Source organism: Hippichthys cyanospilos, chromosome 7, assembly GCF_059441005.1.
Source record: "Hippichthys cyanospilos isolate Australia breed blue-spotted pipefish chromosome 7, RoL_Hcya_1.0, whole genome shotgun sequence".
Lineage (NCBI taxonomy): Eukaryota > Metazoa > Chordata > Actinopteri > Syngnathiformes > Syngnathidae > Hippichthys > Hippichthys cyanospilos.
The window spans coordinates 21,427,056-21,448,923 of NC_142375.1; the positions used below are offsets into that span (position 1 = coordinate 21,427,056).

At 40.5% G+C, this 21,868-nt stretch overlaps 1 protein-coding gene across 2 annotated transcripts in view; it reads right to left on the minus strand.

The window, feature by feature from the left end:
- The window catches only part of fam13a (family with sequence similarity 13 member A), a 40,960-nt gene that overhangs the window by 2,243 nt on the left and 16,849 nt on the right, over positions 1–21,868 (minus strand). The window contains exons 8-23 of one of the 2 annotated variants that reach the window (XM_088419141.1): positions 20,543–20,584; positions 18,517–18,558; positions 18,270–18,440; positions 17,756–17,939; positions 17,356–17,423; positions 17,118–17,160; positions 12,185–12,305; positions 6,738–6,954; positions 6,434–6,575; positions 4,806–4,887; positions 4,527–4,732; positions 4,367–4,450; positions 4,079–4,174; positions 3,382–3,540; positions 251–447; positions 54–155 (exon numbers count right to left, since the gene is read on the minus strand). In XM_088419141.1, the coding sequence (XP_088275267.1) occupies positions 54–155; positions 251–447; positions 3,382–3,540; positions 4,079–4,174; positions 4,367–4,450; positions 4,527–4,732; positions 4,806–4,887; positions 6,434–6,575; positions 6,738–6,954; positions 12,185–12,305; positions 17,118–17,160; positions 17,356–17,423; positions 17,756–17,939; positions 18,270–18,440; positions 18,517–18,558; positions 20,543–20,584 (1,956 nt within the window). The remainder of the gene's footprint in view (positions 1–53; positions 156–250; positions 448–3,381; positions 3,541–4,078; positions 4,175–4,366; positions 4,451–4,526; positions 4,733–4,805; positions 4,888–6,433; positions 6,576–6,737; positions 6,955–12,184; positions 12,306–17,117; positions 17,161–17,355; positions 17,424–17,755; positions 17,940–18,269; positions 18,441–18,516; positions 18,559–20,542; positions 20,585–21,868) is intronic. The other variant, XM_088419142.1, reaches the window with a different exon arrangement.

Genomic DNA, 21,868 nt, shown 5'->3' on the forward strand with positions numbered 1-21,868 from the left:
ACTAATCGGTATGGGTCCTAAAAAACCCATATCGGTCAATCTCTAGTTCTTACCTCCCGTTTTGTCGAAAGAACTGCTCCTCGAACTCTTTGAGATTCTTGCGAATTCGTTTCTTCTCTTCTCGGGTCTCCTGGAGTTGCTCCACCAGCTCTTGCCTATGAGATGTCAACAAAATTCAAAAGCTGAGTTCCCATATTTGTGAATATTGTGGTGAATCACAAAAGAAGAAGAAGAAGAAAAAAAAACCAACGTGGAGGCCGAGTGCAGGTTGGACAGCCGCATGTCTGAGACATTCTTGGAGGGCATCAGTTCGTCCACCGGGGAAATGAAACCATCCGCGTCCTCGTCCATGTGACCCAGGAAGCTGAGTGCGCTTAGGTCAGGCCGGGCGGTCACTGAGAACTGCGTCTTGGCGTCGCCGTCGTCCTCGGACCCGTCCTCTTCCTCCTGCGTGGATAAAAACTTCTAGCCGTGAGTTGACAAACCCGACGGAGACTGTTCCAGGTTGATTGAGTTAGCTTGGGATTGGTTGCGTCTGGCTGTGACCAGTCCTGACCGGCTGAGGACAAGGTAACGCTGGTCCGTTCGAGATGAGACCAGTCGGGTCAGGTCGGGAATACCCGGGACGAGTACTGACTGTTTCAGGCCGGTTAAGACTTGTCAAGTCAGGTTGAGACTTCTAGAGTCTGCCGCTGACCATTTGAAACTGGCTATGACTAGTCAAGTCAGGTAGGGACCGGATAATTCAGGCCGGGACCAGTCAAGTCAGGTTAAGACAACTTTCGATGGCTCAAGACTAGCCTGGCCGTAACTAGCCGCGAATGTTTGAGATTGGTCGAGTTGCTGCAGGTGGGTGAGACTAGTCGAGTCAGGTTGAGACTGGTCGCGAGTAGTTGAGTCCGGGATAACGCTAGTCGATGTAAAGTGAGACTGGTCAAGTCAGGCTGCGACTACGCGAGACTGCTACCGACCGCTTGACAATGTCTCTGGCTAGTCAGGGTGCTACTGAATGTTTTAGACCACAGGTGTGGAACTCCAGTCCTCGAGGGCCGGTATCCTACATGTTTTCAAACCTTTTCCATCAAAAACACCTGATTCAAATGTTTGGGATCATTTTGGACCCCCTGCAGAGCTTGCTAATGAACTAATCATTTCAATCAGGTGCGTTTGGGAAAGAAAACCGGAAAACATGCAGGATGCCGGCCCTCGAGGACTGGAGTTCCACACCTATGTTTTAGACTGCCTATGAATAGTCAAGTCAGGTTCTGATTGGATGAGAATGACTGAGTGACTCATCGAGACACAATGAGACAGGTCCAGTCCGTTTTTTTGTTTTGTTTTGTTCCTTATTAGCCTTGATTGGTCAAGTCCTGTCGCGACGAGTCAAGTAAGGTCGACTCCTTGAGATTGACCGTCGACTCAGTCTGAGAACAGCTCTGACCTCCGAGGTGAGCCGTGATTGGTCAAGACAGGTTAAGCCCAACCGCGACTCTTCAAGTGGCGTCATGGTGGTCATGACTACGTGGGATTGTTCTTGACTGGTTGAGTTAGGCCCAGGCCACGTCAGGACAAAACTGGCTCAAACTGCTCCAGACCGGTCCAGTCAAAGCCAGACTGGCTGCGATTAGCGTTAGTGGTTAACAATCATAAGCACGCATTCGTTCGTTAGGAGAAATATTTTCAAAAGATGATTTGCCTTGGCACACGTCTGTACTCCACGCTCTGGCAACAATAAACAATAGATTTAAAAAAAAAAAAAAAAAAAAACCTTCATGCTCAAGAATATATCAAATAACACCTCGCCAAAAAACAAGCACATTTTTGCCTTGGCGGAGGTCACGCCGACGTATGTGCGTTGTTTCTTTCGACGTCGCGTGCTGTTAGTCGCAAATCCAACAAAACCAAAAGCAACAACAAGCTACTGATTCAATACAAAAAGGATGCGAAAAAAAAAACAACAAAAAAACTGCAGGCAGCTGTCCAATCAGCAGGCGGCAGGGGCGGGCAAACTTTGGAGATGGAGGGCCACACTGAATACTCCTTTTTCAAATTCAGCACGCTCCTTTTTCAATATATTGCTAATAATTGGATCATTTTTACGCAAGTGTCAATCGTAAAACAAAATGATGGAATATATCGTAAACTAATATGACGCCGATCTGATCGCTTGATTGGCTGATATTTGCCATGCAACATTCGTGATGGCTGCAATGCCGTAATATGCCGACACATAATTACGTTTTGAGGAGACGTTCCGGCTTTTATTTTCAGTAGTGAGACTGTACTTTAAATCATTTAATGATGTGGAATTCAATCTTTCATTTCAGTAAAATCGTTTTTAATTCATTATTTATGCAGTATTAACCAATTTATTAATACCAACTTTTTTTTTTTTTTAAGCGGCGGGAATCTATACTTTGATTAGAGTATAATATTTGGGTCTAAAATTTGATTCGGATCTTTGATTTTAAAACAATTTGATTAAATTAAAAGTGATTCCTAATTCAATCTACAGCTTTGCTTTATCATCACCATTTCTTTGACATTTTTTTAATTTTTGCATTGCAAAGTGACCTTTTCCACAGAACAACATGTGGACCGTTATATTAGCATTCAGAATTGAAGAGATTTATTGTCATATGTATAGTTGTACCATACAATGAAATTCTGAATTCTGTCCACTTCCCAAGCAGCAGATTACATTCCAAAATTGAGCAATAAATAAATAGCAATAAATGGCAATGAGCAACAGACAAAGGTGCTAATAATGTTTTTTTTTTAGTGCAATATTTTGTTTGTGTGCAGGAGGCAGATTAGTTTGTGAGAATATAAAATTATGTATACATGTATCATTTCCAACACCTCTTTTTTAATTTTCTGTACATTTCTGTATAGATTGTTTTTATTCCGCGGTTATCATTATTAAACAAATGAAGTTACTGCAATACTTTCACGTAAAATAATAAAATGAATGAATTTGAATGAATTAGCCTTATTTTTTTACAGTGAATTTATAATTATTTTATCATGTATTGACCGTTTGATTTTTACAATGTCAATATTTTAATTTAATACGTAATTTAATACAAACACAATTATTGCACTTAAATTGAATAATTTTTTTGCTTTTTTAAAAACGGGTTATTTTAAGAGCATTTTAGTTTTTATCGGAAAAAGTTATTTCTTGGATGAAGGAAAAAAATCATCGACCGTCATTCACCAATTTTAAGACATGAAGGCTAACGGAACGCTAAATTCAAGAGCGGACCTCAGAGCGTGACTTGCCCAACCCTGATTCGGTTAAAACGAAATCAATCCAAACAAGTCAAATCAAGGAAGGGGGCGGGATCCGATCATACGAAGCAGCGTCATCCCTTTCACCTTGCCGTCGTCGAAGAAGAGCGCGGTTACGCCCTCGATAATGGGCTGCAGAAGGGGGCCTCTGCGCTTGCTGGAGGGCGAACCCTGCGGTGACGTCGAGAAGTAGCCGTTAGCCGGCGTGGAGGTTACAGCGCCGCCTCCGCCGCCGCCACCGCCGCACTGGCCACACGGACATTTTTTTGGGCCGTTAGCATCGCGGATAACACCGCGCGCTTTCATGGCCACTTGGTGCAAATGAAACTGATGGTGTGAGGTTCCTCGAGGCTAAGCTACTTCAACTATCCAGAGAAGGACCTCTACTTGATGCTTTTTTTTTTGTTGTTGTTGAAAAAGCACATGGATTATTTGCAAGAATAATACATCCTGGACACTATGAGGACAGTGGTCTCATTTCGCGTGATGCCGGGGGATTAACAGAAAGAGCGTTATGCAACAACATTCATCGGAGATCATTTCTTACATCATCAACAATAGTCAACAGTCGCAGGAATGCCCGCGGGATTTTGTTTTTTTTTCATTATTCTTATTATTATTTAGAGCCTGTAGAGCGAGCCGCACACGTGTGGCCACAGCCGGCCCCGTCTGACACCAAAACCAAAAAACGTGTGTGTGTGTGTGTGTGTGTGTGTGTGTGGGGGGGGGGGGGGGGGGGGGGGGTGTTTTTTTTTTTTGGAAGGATTACTTTGCAGCGACTTACAATGACTGGGATGGTGGAGGCTCGGCACAGGATCTGCTTGACCAGACGATATCTGTCATATAATGGTTTCATGAGCTCCCGCTCACTCTTGGTCACCTGAGGAGATGGGAGGGGCTTGTTAGCATCGCGTGCTGCTGTTTTGCTTGAGCAACTGATGAGAGCAGAAAGTCAGCCCTATTACAACCCTGCAAGGTAGCGCTGTAGTCGCACCTATTATAACCCTGCAAAGTATCACTGCAGTGATACCAGGGTAGAGAAAAAGTGTCAGTTCAGTGCGAGTAAACTTACAGGTCGTCCGTGGATGCTCTCGTAATAGAGGAGCGCTTTCTGCAGGGCCACTTTTTCCGCCCCTATCTGCTCTCGGGTCATATCCTGTCGAGACGGAACGCCGACTCGATTATCGCAGTCTGATTTTGCTACGCCGGTGCAACCAAAGGGGCGGTGCTACCTTGATGTCCTCGGGCCGGTCAACTTCCTGGCGCTTCTCCTGCAACTTCTTGAGAATGCCTTCAAGCGTGGTCTCCACGGGGGGTTTGGGCACCTTTTCCTGGGTGGGTTTCTTTTCCAGCTGTGACCCGAAGCTCTTGGGCAAGGTGTTGCTGCGCTGCCGCGTCAACGGCGGAAGGTCCTCTTCTGATTTCATCAGCTTGTGTTCTGGGAGAAGAAACGCACGTCTGTTGTTGTTTTGTCTTCAATCCACGACTCGTGGACCGCTTTTGGCGGTTACCTTTGAGTTCTTTGCGAAGCCTGGCCAGCTCGTTCATCCATCGCAGCACTTCCGGGTTTCCCGCTTTGTCGCTGTGGGAAGGCTGGAAAGACAGAAAATGACAAAACGATTAAACTGGGGATGTCCAATACCGATTTTCCAAGAGCGATACCAGTGCGACCACTCAACTCGTTAGGCCTGCGCAGATCTATCCAAGTATCGATAGGATTTAGATTAAAGTCAGTGTCGGCATTCTTTAGGCCTGTGCAGATGGATCCAAGCAGCGATAGAATTGATACTAAAGTGATATCGGCGTGGTATCGACGCCAAAGTGTCTGCATTTGTTTATTTACATTGGTTTCTCAAGTATTCCTCAATCAATCCCTTTTATTGCATGCGTATGGGACACAATTGCTAGCTCGCCATGCTATAGATACAATCGTTTGAGTTTTCAGTATTGTGTCATACTACAACAACAACACAGTTTATTAACATGGGAGGAAAACGATACAGATCCTTTAAATGATTTTCCAATCAAATGTTTTGAAATTGAGGGGAAGTATTTTCTTCGTCTAATTTGTAGTTTCTAGGTCCTAAAACTGCTCGATGATACTAATATCGGAGGATCATTAGCTAAAAAAAATAAGATCAGGTATTTGCCCGATATGATATTTCTTATTGTAACTCAACCATCCCTAATGTAAACCTTCATGCAAGTCACAGGTCAAAATGGCCGTGCTGCACAATTAATCAAATTTAAATCGCGATCACAATATTGGCCGCCACAATTAAGAAGATGATCCTTGGTGATATTAACATTTCAAAAGCCAGCTCACTACATGTCAAATCAAGTACTTTGTATTCATACCACCAGAGGGCAATGTTTCCCCACATCTTTACACGAGAAAAGCCTCTGTTTATCACCTTAATATATTATTTACCAGTGTGAAATGGTGTTGAGTTTCTCGTTTGGCAAAAAACTGGAATAAATTTGGTTTGAAAAGACCAAAAATGACATTTTGACTGCTAATTGATTAAAATTTGTAAAGTAAATCATGTGCTTGGTTCTAAGTAGGCGTCATTTTTTTTCATTGGTTTGCACTCAGCAAGTAAGTTTGCTTAGTTGCGCGGTCTCGCTTTTTTTTTTTCTAAGTTAAAAATGTATTTTGTGTCACAGTAATTTCCACTACCTTTTGTAATACCCGAGAAAAGGTATGCGATGCATTTTTAAATGGTATCAGCTTTTATTGTGCCATTAGACATCTTTATCTAATTTATTAAGTGACGTCTGAAGGAAATATGTATTTTTATTGTAAAGGTATCTTATTTTTTACTCATTCCAACAACATTTTGTATAAATTTGTGGTTCTCAAAATGTGTGATCCAAGTACCTCATTTACAATTACTTTTGCCTTCCAGGTACCATCAAAACGCATCAAAACACAGAGGCGGCAAACTGTGTCAAATACATGCTCTTGCGAATAAAACTAAAAGCCAAATCATATGTAAATAAATGTTTGAATTCTAAAATATTAAACGTCAATGTCCGTAAAAGTTAAATACAACAGAAATGTGCTCCAATGTTTTGTGCTGATTCATCAGTTCTCCCAATAAATACTTTTGGTCGTCCGCCATTGTTGCTGGCTTACCCGGTATTTCCGCTCGTCCTCGAAACGCTCCTCAAACCTGTGGATCTTCTTCTTCAGAACATGGATCCTCTTGGTGAGCTGGGCGGTGGTCAGCTCCTCCTTGTCATCATCGCAGGAACCCAGAGAGGAGCTCCTCCTACGGCTACGCACACAGGAAAGAATAATGACCACGCCGCAAAATAATACAATCCAACCAAGATCAAACATAGCACATGGAGGTCAAATGTCCTCGTCGCGTGTCGGCCGAGATATTTTAGCTTAGCGGGAGTAGCTACCGTCTGGTCGTGGGGAAAATAGCGTTTACCTGACGAAGGAGTGGGCATTGGGCGGGGATGGCGGCACTTCTGTGTCGTCCAGATACTGTTGGCAATGGTCGTAGGCGTAGAAGCGAGGGGACGGCATGGGGGCGCTGTCTTCCTCCAGCAGCTGGCGGATGAGGTGGCCGCCGGCGTGCGGCGATAGACGGGCTTCCTCTCGGTCTGCGTTCTCTCGCTGCAGTATGGAGTAAGCCGGCACCGGTTCTGTTGGATAAGCGTACTTAAATGTCAACTACTCAGGTAGGTTTTATTTGTATTTTGTATGGAAACAAAAGCTCCCAGCTCAAAGGCTGCTATTTTACGTTAACGACACCATTTGAATTTCAGTATACATCCTGACAATATTTACAACTCAAAGTCAATGATGCCCAAAGATATTGGAAGTGCAGAGAAATTACTTAAAAGGGAAAATGTGTCAAATTTAGACTGTTTTTCATTAAATAGGAATTAATTAAATGATTGTAAATTTTAAAAACCTGCAAATAAATGTGTTGTTAGCGACCAACAGTATGTTTTAAATATAATTGTAGGTCTAGTTACCATTAAATTTACTTATACTTTACTTATAAACTCACTTCACTACCATTGACAGAAAAAGACTTAAAAAAAAAAAGTTTTACTGAGCTGTCACTGTATTAGACGTAAGGATGGACGTCACTAGATAGACGAACTGTATTAAAAAAATTATTGGTGGCAGTGAATTAGTTAAAAAATAAATAACATAGTACATTGACAATGTCTTGAGATATATGTATGCATATATTTTGTATTGAATAATTATATTTGATAACATTTCAGTGTAATTCCTGATGACCAACAGACTTGGTGATTTAATATTGAAAAGCCAATAAAATGGACTATTTTAAACATAAATAGCATCATTAAAATATTTTTATATGTTCTCATATTGACATAATACATTTGTTAGAAATTAAGATTAAAATCATTAACAAGTAGCACTGATTGCCAGTGTTAACGCTTATAGATATTGTTCGTTCTAGGGGCTACGTTTTGAACTGAAACTTGTGCATAACATGAAAATGTCATCCAATAAAACAAACATTGAATGCACTCTTGATGAAAGACAAAATAAAACTTCTGCGCTTTTTTTTTTCCCCACTGCGCGTGTTCGAGACAATAGTGGAGAACAAAGTGTTACCATAGCAGCATGCTAAAGCTTCTCTGTCGTTGGCAAAGTCAGCGGACAGCAGCACGCCCACTCACCCACCCGAACCCCGCCCGTTTGGACCTCCGGTGGGAACCCTTCCATTGGGACTTTGTGTCTCTGTTCTGTGTTTATCCTCTCGTCTCCACCCGGGCCATAATGATGTCTACAGACAATCCTCGCTCTATTAATAATGCTGGGCGCTTTCTCGGCGGGATAATGTCAGGGCGCGACCCCTGCTGAGAGGTACACTTTGTTCTCTGGTTCCCTGACCCATATGCTGGGACATTAAATATGTGCACATGTGCACTGCAGAGAGCAGTAGCTTGTCACAGAGGACACCTCTACGCTGCATTAGCAGCTTTTAGCACAGATTGAAAATTGCTGTACATTCGACGATAAAACGATAGGGATCAAACATGACCCCTGAAAATGCCCTTTACTATGAAATCTGGGGAGGAAAAAAAAACAACAAACACCCCAGCCGTTACTTGAGAGTAGGCATGGTCCGATAGCCGCGATGGTAATATATTGCCAGTCAACCCCCCCGTCTGCCTTAACAGGCAATTTGCAGCCTGCAGCGGGAGGATGCTCTTGGCGTGACTGATAAGCTTTGGCGGCCTCAGCCAATCACTTCCACTTCCACTTCCTAGTTCGTCGTCTTCAATACAACTGTAAGTTAGCTACTGAAGCTAACTACCGCAGCTAACGTGTTTATGGCAAAGCGAACCCCCGTCGACATGTAACGACAGAATCCACATTGAATGGTGATAAACCACTATAACTCGACGGTAATTTCAAATCAATGGTGGCGAACGAGTTTAAGTACATTAGCGGAGCATTATACGACAAGAAAACGAATCCTCGTCGACATCAAATGACAGAATCAACATTGTACTATTAATTAATACACAGTAATTCAGTTGCAATAAACTACTATCACTCGACGGCAGTTCGTTTCAAATCAATCGTTTTTTAAAATATTGTTCTTGTGCATGGTAAATGTTTATTGTAACAAATGCCGTGTTATACATTGTTTGAAAATAATAGTTCATATAATCTAGAAAAATGGCTACCAAATATATATATATATATATATATATATATATATATATATATATATATATATATATATATATATATATATATATATATATATTAGCGCGTTCAAATTTTGCCTGCTGTGCACTGACACCTTTAGTGTTTTTATATATTCCAATACTGTGATATTTTTACTCTGGGTTATCATGTGTACGTCACGGAATGAACTCAGTGGAAGAAGAGAGAAAAAAAAACGAGCATCAGTAAAAACACTAAAGGTGTCAGTGCACAGCAGGCAAAATTTGAACGCGCTAAAAGTGATGCTGCATATTTTCCTTATCCATGGTGAGTTTGCTTAAATTCACTGCAGGGAAGAAGAGGCCTGGACCTTCCTGCAGGCTTACTGTACGTGCTATTCATCACGCAGCAGAAAAGCCGTTGCATTGAAATGTCCTTAGTAGCATTTCTTTGAAATCAATGGCGACGAGATAAAGTGCACAAATGAACACACGCCAGCTTGCCATTTAGCTAAAGGTTGACAAAATATTGCAAAATGCTTCAGCATGTTGCCATGCGGACCAAAAAGGTCGTTGTGATGTCTTCTCCGATAGACAGGGTAGGACATGCTAGCAAGTATTTATTTTTTTAATAGAAAAAAATTGACAGGGTGTTGATGTCCCTGCGTCTTGTGATTTTTTTTTTAACAATCCCTAACATTTTAGTTAATTTTTGGGGCTATTGAAAAAAAAATAAGAAAAAATTAACTTTTTTTTTTTTTTTTTTTTTAAATCAAAGAAGCATGTATGTATTCCAATTTTTGTCAAAGAGGTAAAGCATATCAATTCCTAAAAGTTCTGCATGCAGATATACGCCAAACGTACTTGTACATTCATTTGAGAACCATTGTTCTGGAACTCTAATCTTCCCACCATCTATTTTTTTGCACACAATGCCTGAACTGCTTTCTGCGTTTCCATTGGAAACGTAGCAAGTACGTCTAGACTCTTAACGTGACATAAATGCCACACTGGAAAAGTATGCTTCCCTTGAGAACCAATCACAATTTATAAATCAGTGCGACGTACAAACACGTAAAATCCTAATTTGAACAGCTAATTCGTCAGTCCAAAAAGGAAAGAAAAAAAATCGGATCGTCTTGCCTTCATTTCCAAAACCCTCGCCGCATTTAGGCAACACGCATACTTTGAGCGTGATTCGGCCGGAGAGCGACAAACATTCTCGTTGGCGCATTTGCAGCCAGGAGAGGCTTTGAACGGCAAATCTCCGCTGGCAGATGTACAAAGACGCGGCACGGGCCACCGCCGGGTCGCAATGGCAGATGCTGCTGGCACGCAGTCCATTGGGACAAAGGTGCGATGCCGTTTAGTAATACGCTATGTATACCGTGCGCGCACAGGCCCGCAGTGCAACATTTAAAGCGCTGCTGAGTCAGCACAAATGAATTCACCGAACAACCGGACACCCTTTTCGGTCTTGACGTCGCTTCAAGAACATTCCGCTTCAAGGAAAGGAAGTAATATTCGTCGACCTATCAAAAAACAGCAGTGTGTCCAAGAGTCACCTTATAGGTAGACAACCGCTTAGCCTATGACGGCGTCAAAAAGTTAGCGCTATTTTGAGAAGAGTACAGATGCAAAATAATTAAAAAAATAAAACAGTGATTGTGTGGCTGGGTGGAAAGAAGGAGTTGAGAAGCAACATTGCGAATTCTATTTAGCGACTGCGGAATCAAAGAAGTTTGAGTCACCAGTCTTGATGGCAGAATTGCATTTTTTCTTGTTAAAAGGGGACGGAAATGTTTCTAATTGTAAAACAAAACATTATATATTATATATATATATATATAATATATATATATATATATATATATATATATATATATATATATATATATATATATATATATATATATATATATATATGGGGTAGTCAGCCTAAAAACATTCTTTATAATATGTTCCATGCGCACCCACTAGATAAACACGGGATGCTGATTAATAATTAATACTGTACTATGTTTATGGAATTTGAAGCAAGCAGCAAAATCTAACCCTTTTATTCATCCCATTGGGCAGCCATTTTGCCACTTGCTGTTTGTCTTTTTGATTTTGCTCTTTAAGGGATTATACGGTGAGTTTTAGTGTACTCGTTAGATGACGATAAAACTGACATTACAGGTGCGTAGAGCTCAGGTGACAAAATATTTATTTGAAAGGATCAATATTGCAAAGTTCAAGATGGCTAGCCAATACTATAAAACACTAGTTTTATAGTATAGTTTTTTAACAAAGTTTCGGCCTGATGCAAGCCAAAAATTGTTTGATAATTTGTAAGAATAATAATACGCGTGATTTTCCTAATATTATATAAATTTGTAAAAAAAAAAAAAAATACCAAATTGTGACGTGGTTTCGGCATGATGCTAGCCAATTTGAATAATTAAAAAAAACAACAACAACAACGCTTTAATCAATAGAATGGATTGGGGGGAAAAAAACAAAACACTAAATTGCGTAGTATCAGGCCAACGTTAGATGGGCCAATAATTTGTTAAAAACAGCACCGAAAGACTGAGCAATAGTATAAATTAGTGAAAACTCACTTAATTGTAACATGTGAGGATTTGGGCTGACGCTAGCAATTTGTTGCTCAGAGGCGGTCGTGCTCTAGCGCACGTCCTCTCTCAGCTGGCCACTGGGGAACAACCCAGACACCCTCCTGCTTATTGCCCCAACAGACACACCCCTAGCCCCTCCCTACAGCGCTACTTAATTCAAGCTGACAGATTTGTTTTGCCAAACATATGGAAGGCCTGCTCCCCCCCCAAAAAAAGCCGTTTTAAACACGTGGCTTCGTCAACCTGTTGCTCATCATTCCAAGCCACAAACAAGCCACACCGCCTGGAAAGCATGCGGAGTGCAATATCCGGGGGGCGTTAAGACAAAATAAAAATACGGATATCAAACACAATGCTCGTGTTTGTTTGCAGCGAGCATGCTGATCATGTGACTTGGATACGCGGACTGCGACATGTAAACAGCAAAATGACATGAGGAAAAAAAAAAAAAAGAGTGGATAATCGCTGTACGGTTGCGCACGTTTGTGAAGATCAGCGGCAGTGAAATCCCGCAGGAGTTTTTTTCTGCGTGCAAAGCGGCATGCGTGCAGCGTGGAAAGCTACCAGAGCGCGTTTCCTCCTTTCCTCACCTCCCCAGTTGCTGTCCAGACGGGGCGCGTCCTCGCAGCTCGTCTTTTCCCGATCGGGATCGTACACCTCCCCGCCGCCGCAGGCCACGACGGGAGACTCCTGGATCTTCATCCTTATCGTCTGCACAACCATGAGAGAGGTACGAAGAGACAACGGCGCTCGCTTGAGCTTTGATTCCAAGGGTATGCACACAGTGTCTTAAAAGCTGGCTGCGGAAAAGGGGGGCGGCGAGACGGTTCGCCATTGGCCGCCGGGGGGCCAGTCGAAACGTACGCCCATCTGGTTTGCGGCCGGGGTGGGAGAGAGTGGGAGTGTTCTTCTCTGGCTCTTCCCCACCCAGGACTTGTTTGTCTCACAACGGCACCGGGAGGGGGAGGAGGGGTGTCGGAGGGAAGTGAGGAAAAAAAAAACGCTTGTAAGCCAGCACACGTAGGCTGACAGGCTGCTTTTTTTTTTTTTGCTCTTCCCAAAACAACCATTCGTCTCGGATACAGTAAATTCCTCTATCTTATCTCCTACACTCCCCTCCAAAAGGTTCTCAATTTTTTTGTTTGCTTTCTTCCGATCAACAAAACATCTTTGAGTGGAAAAACAAGCACTGGTGACACTGAGACTATGAGATATCATTAGCCAAAGCTAGTACAACTATTCGGGATGGGCTGAAGAAAAAACACAAACTTTTGAGTTACTGAGTAACAGCAAGCTAAAGGAGCTGCATACATTAACGTCGTATGCAGCTGCACTTGTCGACGTAACGTAACGTCTCAGTTGCTCAGGGCTCGAGCACTGACCAATCACAGCTCAACTTGCAAACGTCAAGACCAAACTCGGTAGAGAGATGAGCTCCGATTGGCTGTTAACTAAGCAACGGTGGTGTCCCATAAAACAAAGCTAATTCATACTCCACAAATGCAATTTTTATCAGAATACCCTGTACGTACGCACGTATTGTTTTTTTTTCCTCCCACCGATTCAAAAACCAAGGGCTTACTGTTCTCCATACCGATAGCGATAACAGATATATTAAAATATTTTTTTATATACTAAATGTGTCTTGTTGTAGCAGCCTGAAAGAACATATTTGAATCCTGCTTCGTTTCAATGATGGTAAATTTCAAAAACCTGCACATGAAGGTGTTCTAAACTACTAACAGTATGTTTTAAATATAATCATAGTTCTAGTTATGAATAATTCATATTACATGGGGGGTGGCACTTTTCACGAGGCGGCCATGTTTGCTATAGCTACGGACAATGGTAAATGCAGCACCTCCTGCTGTCCGTAATGAAAATCCGTCTAAATATTACACACTGTCCCTTTAAGAACAAGTGACAAAACGGCCGCCTCCTGTGATGGATAAAAACAGGTGAATGTTGTTGCTTAAGCCATTTTCAACAATTGCGATATTAATTAAAACGTTGTGCATAGACTTATGAGGGCAGGAAGAACATATTAAAGGTCGTTTGTGGGTTGAGTTCAACTTTAAGTGTCGACTTGGAAGCGGTATCATGCCGTGGCACGTTACAAGACCACTTTCTACTCTGCATTCACGTGTGTCTTGTCTACCGTATTTTACATACTATAAGGAGCACGTAAAAGCTTTGTCTTTTCTACATTTGAATTTTATAACTTTTTTTTGTCTATTAATAAAGTTGACGGACTCATCTGATTGTTTTATTGACATTCCCTTTAGCACAGTGCATGCATAACGCAACCCCAGCCCCTACTGTAGCTTCGGTTCTATGCGCCTTATAGTGCAGAAAGTAGAGAAATTTCATTCCAGTTCCTATTTATTGTTTTTGTCAAGTAATTAAAAAATATAAAATATTATTGACTGATTATTATAAATCTTGAAACAATTGTCATCTGTAAATCATTAGCCTGTTTGTTTGCCTCTTCCACTAGCAAGTCCAGTTCCATTATTACAACAATTTACGCTTAAAAATTTAAAGATGATTAACTAAAAAATTAAAGATAATTAAAAAAAAAGATTAATCAGTGGAAAAAGGGAAACAGATTTCCAGATTACAGATTTCAGAGTATGATTTTTACCTGCTAGCTAGGAGACTAAAAGAAACGTTGAAAATGATCACAAGAGTACAAATTTTCCAAATTTCCATCGACAATCAAGGGCCTGGCTTTTCGGTTCCAACACTTTTGAAGGGAAGAGTAATCAAGAAAACAACGCGAGCTGGTAGTGCATGTGGAGCGTGCCCACTTCATGCTAAACTGATAGCGTCCCATTTCCTCTGTCTCTGGGTGTGGGACTGGCTATTTTTAGGGAAAAACAAGATCAGCTCACTAAATGCCACGGGCTACTTACTGGAAGGGTGGCACTTGGGTTCCATTACTAGTTGTCATATATTGCAGTGCCGGGACGTCCATTTTAATTCCCACACATCGTAAAAAACAAACTGTACAGTTTTGGCCAGTGTTTCCCAAACATTACAAGCAAAGGCCCTTATTTTAGTTTGATATCTTGAATCGCACACTGGGCAAATTGAAATGTCAGAAAAGACTTTTTTTTACCACTAACAATTATTTTAATCTGTCATGGATCTGTACAATAAATGGAATTAATTTGATCAGTTTGTCTTTTTGAAAACTGACAAAGTGAAAATTTGTTTCGGCGTGAAAACGAAATGGCAGAATGCGGAATGGGTGATTGATAAGCCATGTACAATAGTTACTTACTACTTAATTATTGTTGTAGAGAATTATTGCCACTTGTATGTGACATTTAAAAAGGTCATCTACCAATCCCAATCTCAATATTGATCCGTATATAAGGCGCGCCTGATTATAAGGCGCACTATCAGCTTTTTTAAAAAAAAGGCTTTTATATAAAATACGGTAAATAAATGTCTTTTATAGAAAATCGTAATCATCTAGAATGTCTACCGAATGAAAATTGTGATTCATTTTTTGCCAAATGGGCCAGTGGACTAAACTTGGCGGTTAACTGATGAATCTACATTGTAGCTTCTATCTCTTTTTTTTCCATAACAGGATATTTTCTCAAATTGACAGTGCCAAAAAAGCAAAACAAAAAAAAAAAACACACAAACCAAAAAATAACAAGCACAAGTGAACCTCTGAGGATTTAGACAATTTTAAATTAATCCAAAAATTAATCCATTCACATTAATAATTATGGTTTACGTTGAGCAATGGCTGTCAATTAATCAATTAGTTGTTGTCCCGCTATACTTAAATAATGACAGACACACAGGTTAACTATAGGTTCTGCCATGCAACGCATGATAAAAATTAAGTTGAATTTTAAGACCCTCCTTTAGCCAAACACTTCCAAAAAAAATGATGAAAATGTAAATAAGGACCTGGGATTTAATGCCTGGATTTAAAACATGCAAAACTAAGTCTTTGGTATTGAATGAGTCACTAATTACTGTTATCAATACTGGCAATGAAAAGTTGGCCCAAGAGAAAAAAATTGAACTATATAAGTCTTTTTTGTAATAAAAAAAAAAAACAGCTTCAACAAGAGTGTGGAAGCGGCTCCCGTCAAGCACGCTCCGGCTTACCCCGATGATGTACCAGCTGGGCTGCTCCCACTGACGTAATGCTGCTTCAGGGGTAAACGTGTCTGTGTGTGCGTTTGTATGAGGCTACGACATCTGCGCTCACGTTAATCCCAGCTGATACTCCGAGGAGAATCCCACATTTTGCACCTCGCTGACCCCGTAATGATTACTCAAAGGCAATCTTTTTTTTTTTTTATCTGATGAACTACATTCAAGAAAAAGCGATGACGGAAGCTTTCAGGCCGAAAGAAGCAAAATGCTCATGTGGTCATATCGATGTTACTCGGATTTTTACGTAACGCTGACTCCGAGCACCAAGAGGACGCTTTAAAGCCTCGCGAGGGGTTGTGTGGGGTTTTGATTGCACCCAATCAAGGGAGCGAGGCATCGTTCACTTCATTAGTGGGCAGTAATGAAATTGTTGTTGCGTGGATATTATGTTGCACCCTGCAGCAAAAACCGATTTTTTTGCTAAAGTTTTTTATGCCTGAGTTAAATGGCAAAAAATAGCAGGTGCATTTCAATACATAATCCACTGGATAGCCACAAATTCTCTTTGTTAAACAATATATTAAGATTCAAGAGATTTATTGTCATATGTATAGTTGTACCACAAAATAAAATTCTTATTCTCTTCATATATCTATCTATCTATCTATCTATCTATCTATCTATCTATCTATCTATATATATATATATATATATATATATATATATATATATATATATATATATATATATATATATATATATATATATATATATATATAAGTCATTTATATAAGTCATTTTGAAATTTATAGTCATTTAATTTGCCGTAATTGTCAGACTATAAGCCGCGACTTTTTTCTCCTGTTTTGAGCCCTGCGGCTTATATTCCAGTACGGCTCAGCTGCATTTTTTGTTGTTTTTTTTTCAAAGGTATCCATCCTTCCATTTTCTATCAATATGTTGGGACTAAACATGCAGAAATCTTCAGTCTGTTAAAGAGAGGATGTTGCTGTTGGCAGACAATTACAAATACAAACAAATAAATAAATAAATAAATAAATAAATACATACATAAATAAAAAACTTCATATACCATCTTTTTGCGTAAAGATCTCATGTTATTACCTGCGTTTTATAATCCAGTGCGGATTATTCGTGACAAAAAACAAATTTTTGCTCATATTTTGCTGCTGCGGCTTATATACCAGTGCGCCTTATAGTCCGGAAAATATGGTATTACTTTTTAATGAAAAACAGTCTAAATCTTCCACTCTGACCCTTTAATGCATTATTTTGCGTATCTCCCATCCCCTAGCTCAAATGACATCCTATGTCATTTTTTTTAAACAGAAAAGTGAGGAGAGAGAAAAGAAAAATGCAAGAGCATAATCATACCAGTGAGGTCAAAGGAAAGTCATCTTTTCTTGAAGCGTCATTCCTGGAAAATGTGAAAGGGTAAAAAAAAAAAAAAAGTTTATGTCAGATTTTGTCCAGTGGCTCAGTGTTACCGTATAAACACAATGCCGCTGAGATCTGCAGGTGGCATCCACACACCGGTCAACCCAAAACAAACTTTTACAGAACATTGCGACGTTATCATATTTGAAACGAAAGATTCGAGGCACCCGCTCACCTTTTCTTATACGGCTCTCTGCGGCCCGGTCTGGTTCTCTCAGAGGTTGTCGACATGCCTGCAGATTCCTTCAAAAGAAAAACAAAATGTTCATGACGGCTCGAATAAAAAACAAACATATTTTGCAAAAGAGTCACGACATCATGTTGAAATTAATTTGCTCTTGATTTGAAAAGAAACATGGATTGTTCCTCTCAGCAATAAAAAAAAAAACTGAAATAAAAAATATTAAATTTGATTTGTTGATACCTGCAGGAACCCCGTTCAAATCTCACATCCCCCCTAAAATGCATGGGGATATTTATCCCCTCATTTGAGAAAACAACTTCCTGTTTTAATTAGGTAGAGTAATCCAAAGGAATGCTGTGAGCACTAAGTCAACGAAAAAATAATAACTCACAGTGTGGGCGTCCGGGTTGAGTTTGGCCAGCGTCGGGTTGTGTTTCCACTTCCTGGGTTTTGGTGTTGGCGCCACCCGAGCGCTATGCCCACAGTGTGAGTCTACAAAAATGACGCCCGTGTCCTCCCTCACGCAGCTGCTCCCACCTCCTAACGCTGGGATGTTCTCCTTGTTGGTGTCGGTTCTGTGAGAAGATTCTCGTGTCAGGCCTGCTCTTCATGGAGCTTGAAAACACACGTTTTATGGCTTACGTGTTGTTTAGCATTGCGGGCTAATTCTATTTACCGTCCACACACCCTATTGACGTTTGGTGCTGTCAGTGTTTGACTAACGCAAGGATTTAGCCGCTAAATCCATAGATATGATAGATATGACAAATTCCATGACGAATGTTCTTCACTATTGCTGCCACGCAAGTACCAATGATGATGGTTAAAATGTATGTTCCATCTGTACAGGTTGTGTTTTTTTGTAAGAAAATCAACATTTAAAAGTCAACTTCTCGTGGCCGTACCCGCTTCTGTCTAGCTGTCCCATGCCGTCGTCCGGTTGCTCTTTGTGGCGCCGTCGTCGCTGCCTCGCTGTGGGGGCGAGCGGCCGCGGGGTCGGCTCGTCCGCGTCTGACGCCTGATGGCCATCGAAGAGGTATTGCTTGATTGTCGAACGGATGGTGCTGTCCAGGATGCTGTTCACACGGGGTAAATATTCAATAAATATTCCAGTATGAAGTGATAAATATCATCTGAGAAGATCCCACTTACGTGACGGCATCAGGTGAGCGAAATAAAGGGGAGCAGTGAGGACTGAAAAAAGGAAAACAACGTGAACGAAGTTGTCGTTGCGATACAGAGGTACAGAACTCGGAATCGGCGAGATGAACCGATCTCTACAGTCGAACTCTTCTGTCTCGAGAAGACAAAGAAAAAGCAAAACTCATGACCAAAAAAAACAAAACAAACAACCGACCAAGAAATATTCAAACAACCTACGATCTAACCAACTACCAAACAGACGTAACATACTTCAATCAACCAACAAGACTACAAAACGAACAAGCTAACCGCTAGCGGTGCAACAAATAATCAAAACCTAGAGCTAGAGCAGAGGTGTCAAACTCATTTTTGTCGCGGGCCATTTTGTAGCGAGAACTTCCTTCATTGGGCCGATATGTTGAGGAACCCAAGTCGATTTTAAAATTGTCTCATAGTATTATTCCTGTACAAAACAAATTGATGGCTTAGTTGTTTTGAAATCAGAAGCAAAGCAGCCTAGTTTGTTCATTTATTGTTTACATTACTGTAACAGAACACACCAAAAAATCTCAACTTTATTTTTCATTATACACGGCAAGCTAAAGTTTTGGAACAGAGATTAGCAAGGGTCATGGAAACTTACATGATTTGCTTCAGCGGGCCACATAAAATGACGTGGCGGGCCGGATTTGGCCCCCGGGCCTTGAGTTTGACTCCCGTGAGCTCGAGGGTAAAAGTCAGTTGGCTGTTAGCAGCTAATAGCAGCTCATGTTAACTGAGGTTGTTGTGGCATTATTTTCAATAAAAGAAGCAAGCAGACAAAACCAACGTCCAAGTCTATCCTTGTTCACACATCTATCTATCCTTGTTCATGAATTATGGTCTTTTAGCATATACACACAATCAAAAACTTGGTGCACCACGGATGCTGCAAAACGTCTGGTATTTATGGCAAAAGAACTGGAGCCACGTCGCGAGGAAAAGGAAAAATAACTGCTTCAAACACATTTGACGTTACACTGGCGAGGCGATCGCTGACCGCTCTATCGACACTTCATACTTTCAGTCAATAACCAACCAATCAACAATGGAATCATCAAACAGACTCGGTCAAACCGCATGATTTTCAAGTGGGTCAGTGTCGGACATTTAAAATGTTACTAGGAATATAAACCGCGGAACACGCGGAGAAGCGTCGTCACGTGTCGGGTGACCTGTGAACAAAATTCCATAAACACTCGTGTTTACATTAAACAGCTCGCTTTAGCATAGGACCGACAAAAGGCGTGACGGCACTCAATGTGAAGGTGACAGACTATGACCAATGTTCAGTGACCGGTTGAAAAAGCTCACAATAACAGACATCGAAATGCCCACTTGCTAAGAATAGCCCTGCCATTTACAGCGCCAGGTTAAAGCAACATAAAATAGGTTAATGGATTACCGATGTTGATTTAACCTCTGACTCAAACAACTGGAAGGTGCCGAGATTAAAACGCCCTTGTAACGTGTAGTCGGTGTATCGTGCACTGCGAACAACGGTCTGAGCTGGCCTTAAGCTTGTGGTAAAAAATTCCAAGTTCAATAAAATCTTATTCAGGGATTCCGTGCGAACGAACAATTTCTGTCTGTTTGTATGTTATCAGGATATATTCGTTCACTGGTGGCAAACCAAAGGTTCGGGGGCCAGATCAGCCCAACAGCATCCTTTTATATGGCTTGTCAATCTGGCATGTCAACTTTCATGATGCTTATTTTAGCTATTTCCCCATTTTTGGGGAAAAAAAATATGAAAAAAATTATGAAAAAAAATAAATATATATATATATATATATATATATATATAATATTTATATATATAAAACAGAAAAAGTCGGCTTGACGTGAAAATCAGCTTGTTGTACTTGTGAAATTTTTATTGCGGTGGGAATTTCTTTTTTTATGCATGCTTTCAACGTTTTTGACGACGGTGATGACAACAACTTCCCTTATGAACATCATCAGCACTGTTAGTGAACTTCCAAACAAGCCCTACCTCATGTAGAACGGAGAAATTGGTCTCTCGTCTTCCTGGGTGCTAAAACATAAATACAAACACGATCGGTTAGCTTTTGTGGTGACTGAAACGCTTCTGAGTTGATTAGGGTGAGCTTCCACAGGATGTAGATTGCTGCCACTTGCAGACCGGGTTTGAACACGGGTGAATTATGCAACCGCTTGAGCTGGCAGTGGACCTTTAGGTCGTTGCTTAATGTTTTTCACACACCATTGCTTGGCGCGGAGGAAATTTCATAATCTCTCGCATTGTTTCTTTAAAAGTTGACTCGCCTGCTGTGTTTTCTTCCTTAAAAGTCACAAAGGGGCAAAATCACAGTGGTGGGGGTGTAATGGCAAAAGTCCCTCAAGGATAGATGTGATGCCTCCATGCGCAATGCCAAATTTTGTTTTTATTCAATGTTTAGTTTCATATTTATTTTGAATGCATGTAATTTGAATATAAAAAGCGTCAACTTTAATTTTGGCAGATTTTTCCTGACTTCATTAGTCATTTAACTACTACAGTAAAACACGTCTACAACGAAACCTGCATGTGCAAAAAACTCTCCTAGTGCGAAAAAAAACATTCCATTCATTGAAGCCTTTCTCTCTTACTTCCTCGTGATGTTGAATGAAGACTGTAGTATTGATTTGATGTCTTTTGACTGGTATTGTGTAACTTCATTAATAATAACCCTCCATCTTTTAAAAAAAATATTCTTATTTTCTATTGAGCCCAAACCACCGAATTTTCCGCACTATAAGGCGCACCTAAAAGCCGTAATTTAAAAAAAAAAAACTGATGATGCGCCTTATAATCAGGTGCGCCTTATATATGGATTAATATTGGGATTGGGATTCTTAGATGGGGAATGACATGATAAAGTAAGCTTGGCCTGTTTCTTTTGTGTGTTTACAGTTGAATAAGGTTGCTCATATTGACATTGACTTATTAGGCTATTATGCTATTATGCTATTGAGAGTTTAGAGTTATTATTTGAGTTATTATTGTTATTACTTTGAGTATTACCATATTGAAAAAGTTTTAAAATATGTCATTAATTGAGGGTGCGCCTTATATATGGAAAAAGTTTTAAAATGTCATTAATTGAGGGTGCGCCTTATAATCCAGTGCGCCTTATAGTGCGGAAAATACGGTATGTTAAATTTATATAGGCTGTGAAATAACAGCCAAAAACTGAGATCAGTGATTGCTGCTGCCATGTTTCAATTTTAATTAGGAGCATGAAATAGAAAATCGATGCTCAAATAAACATCAGCCTTATAATGACACACCAAGCCTGTGAGAAAGGGTTTTTTTTTT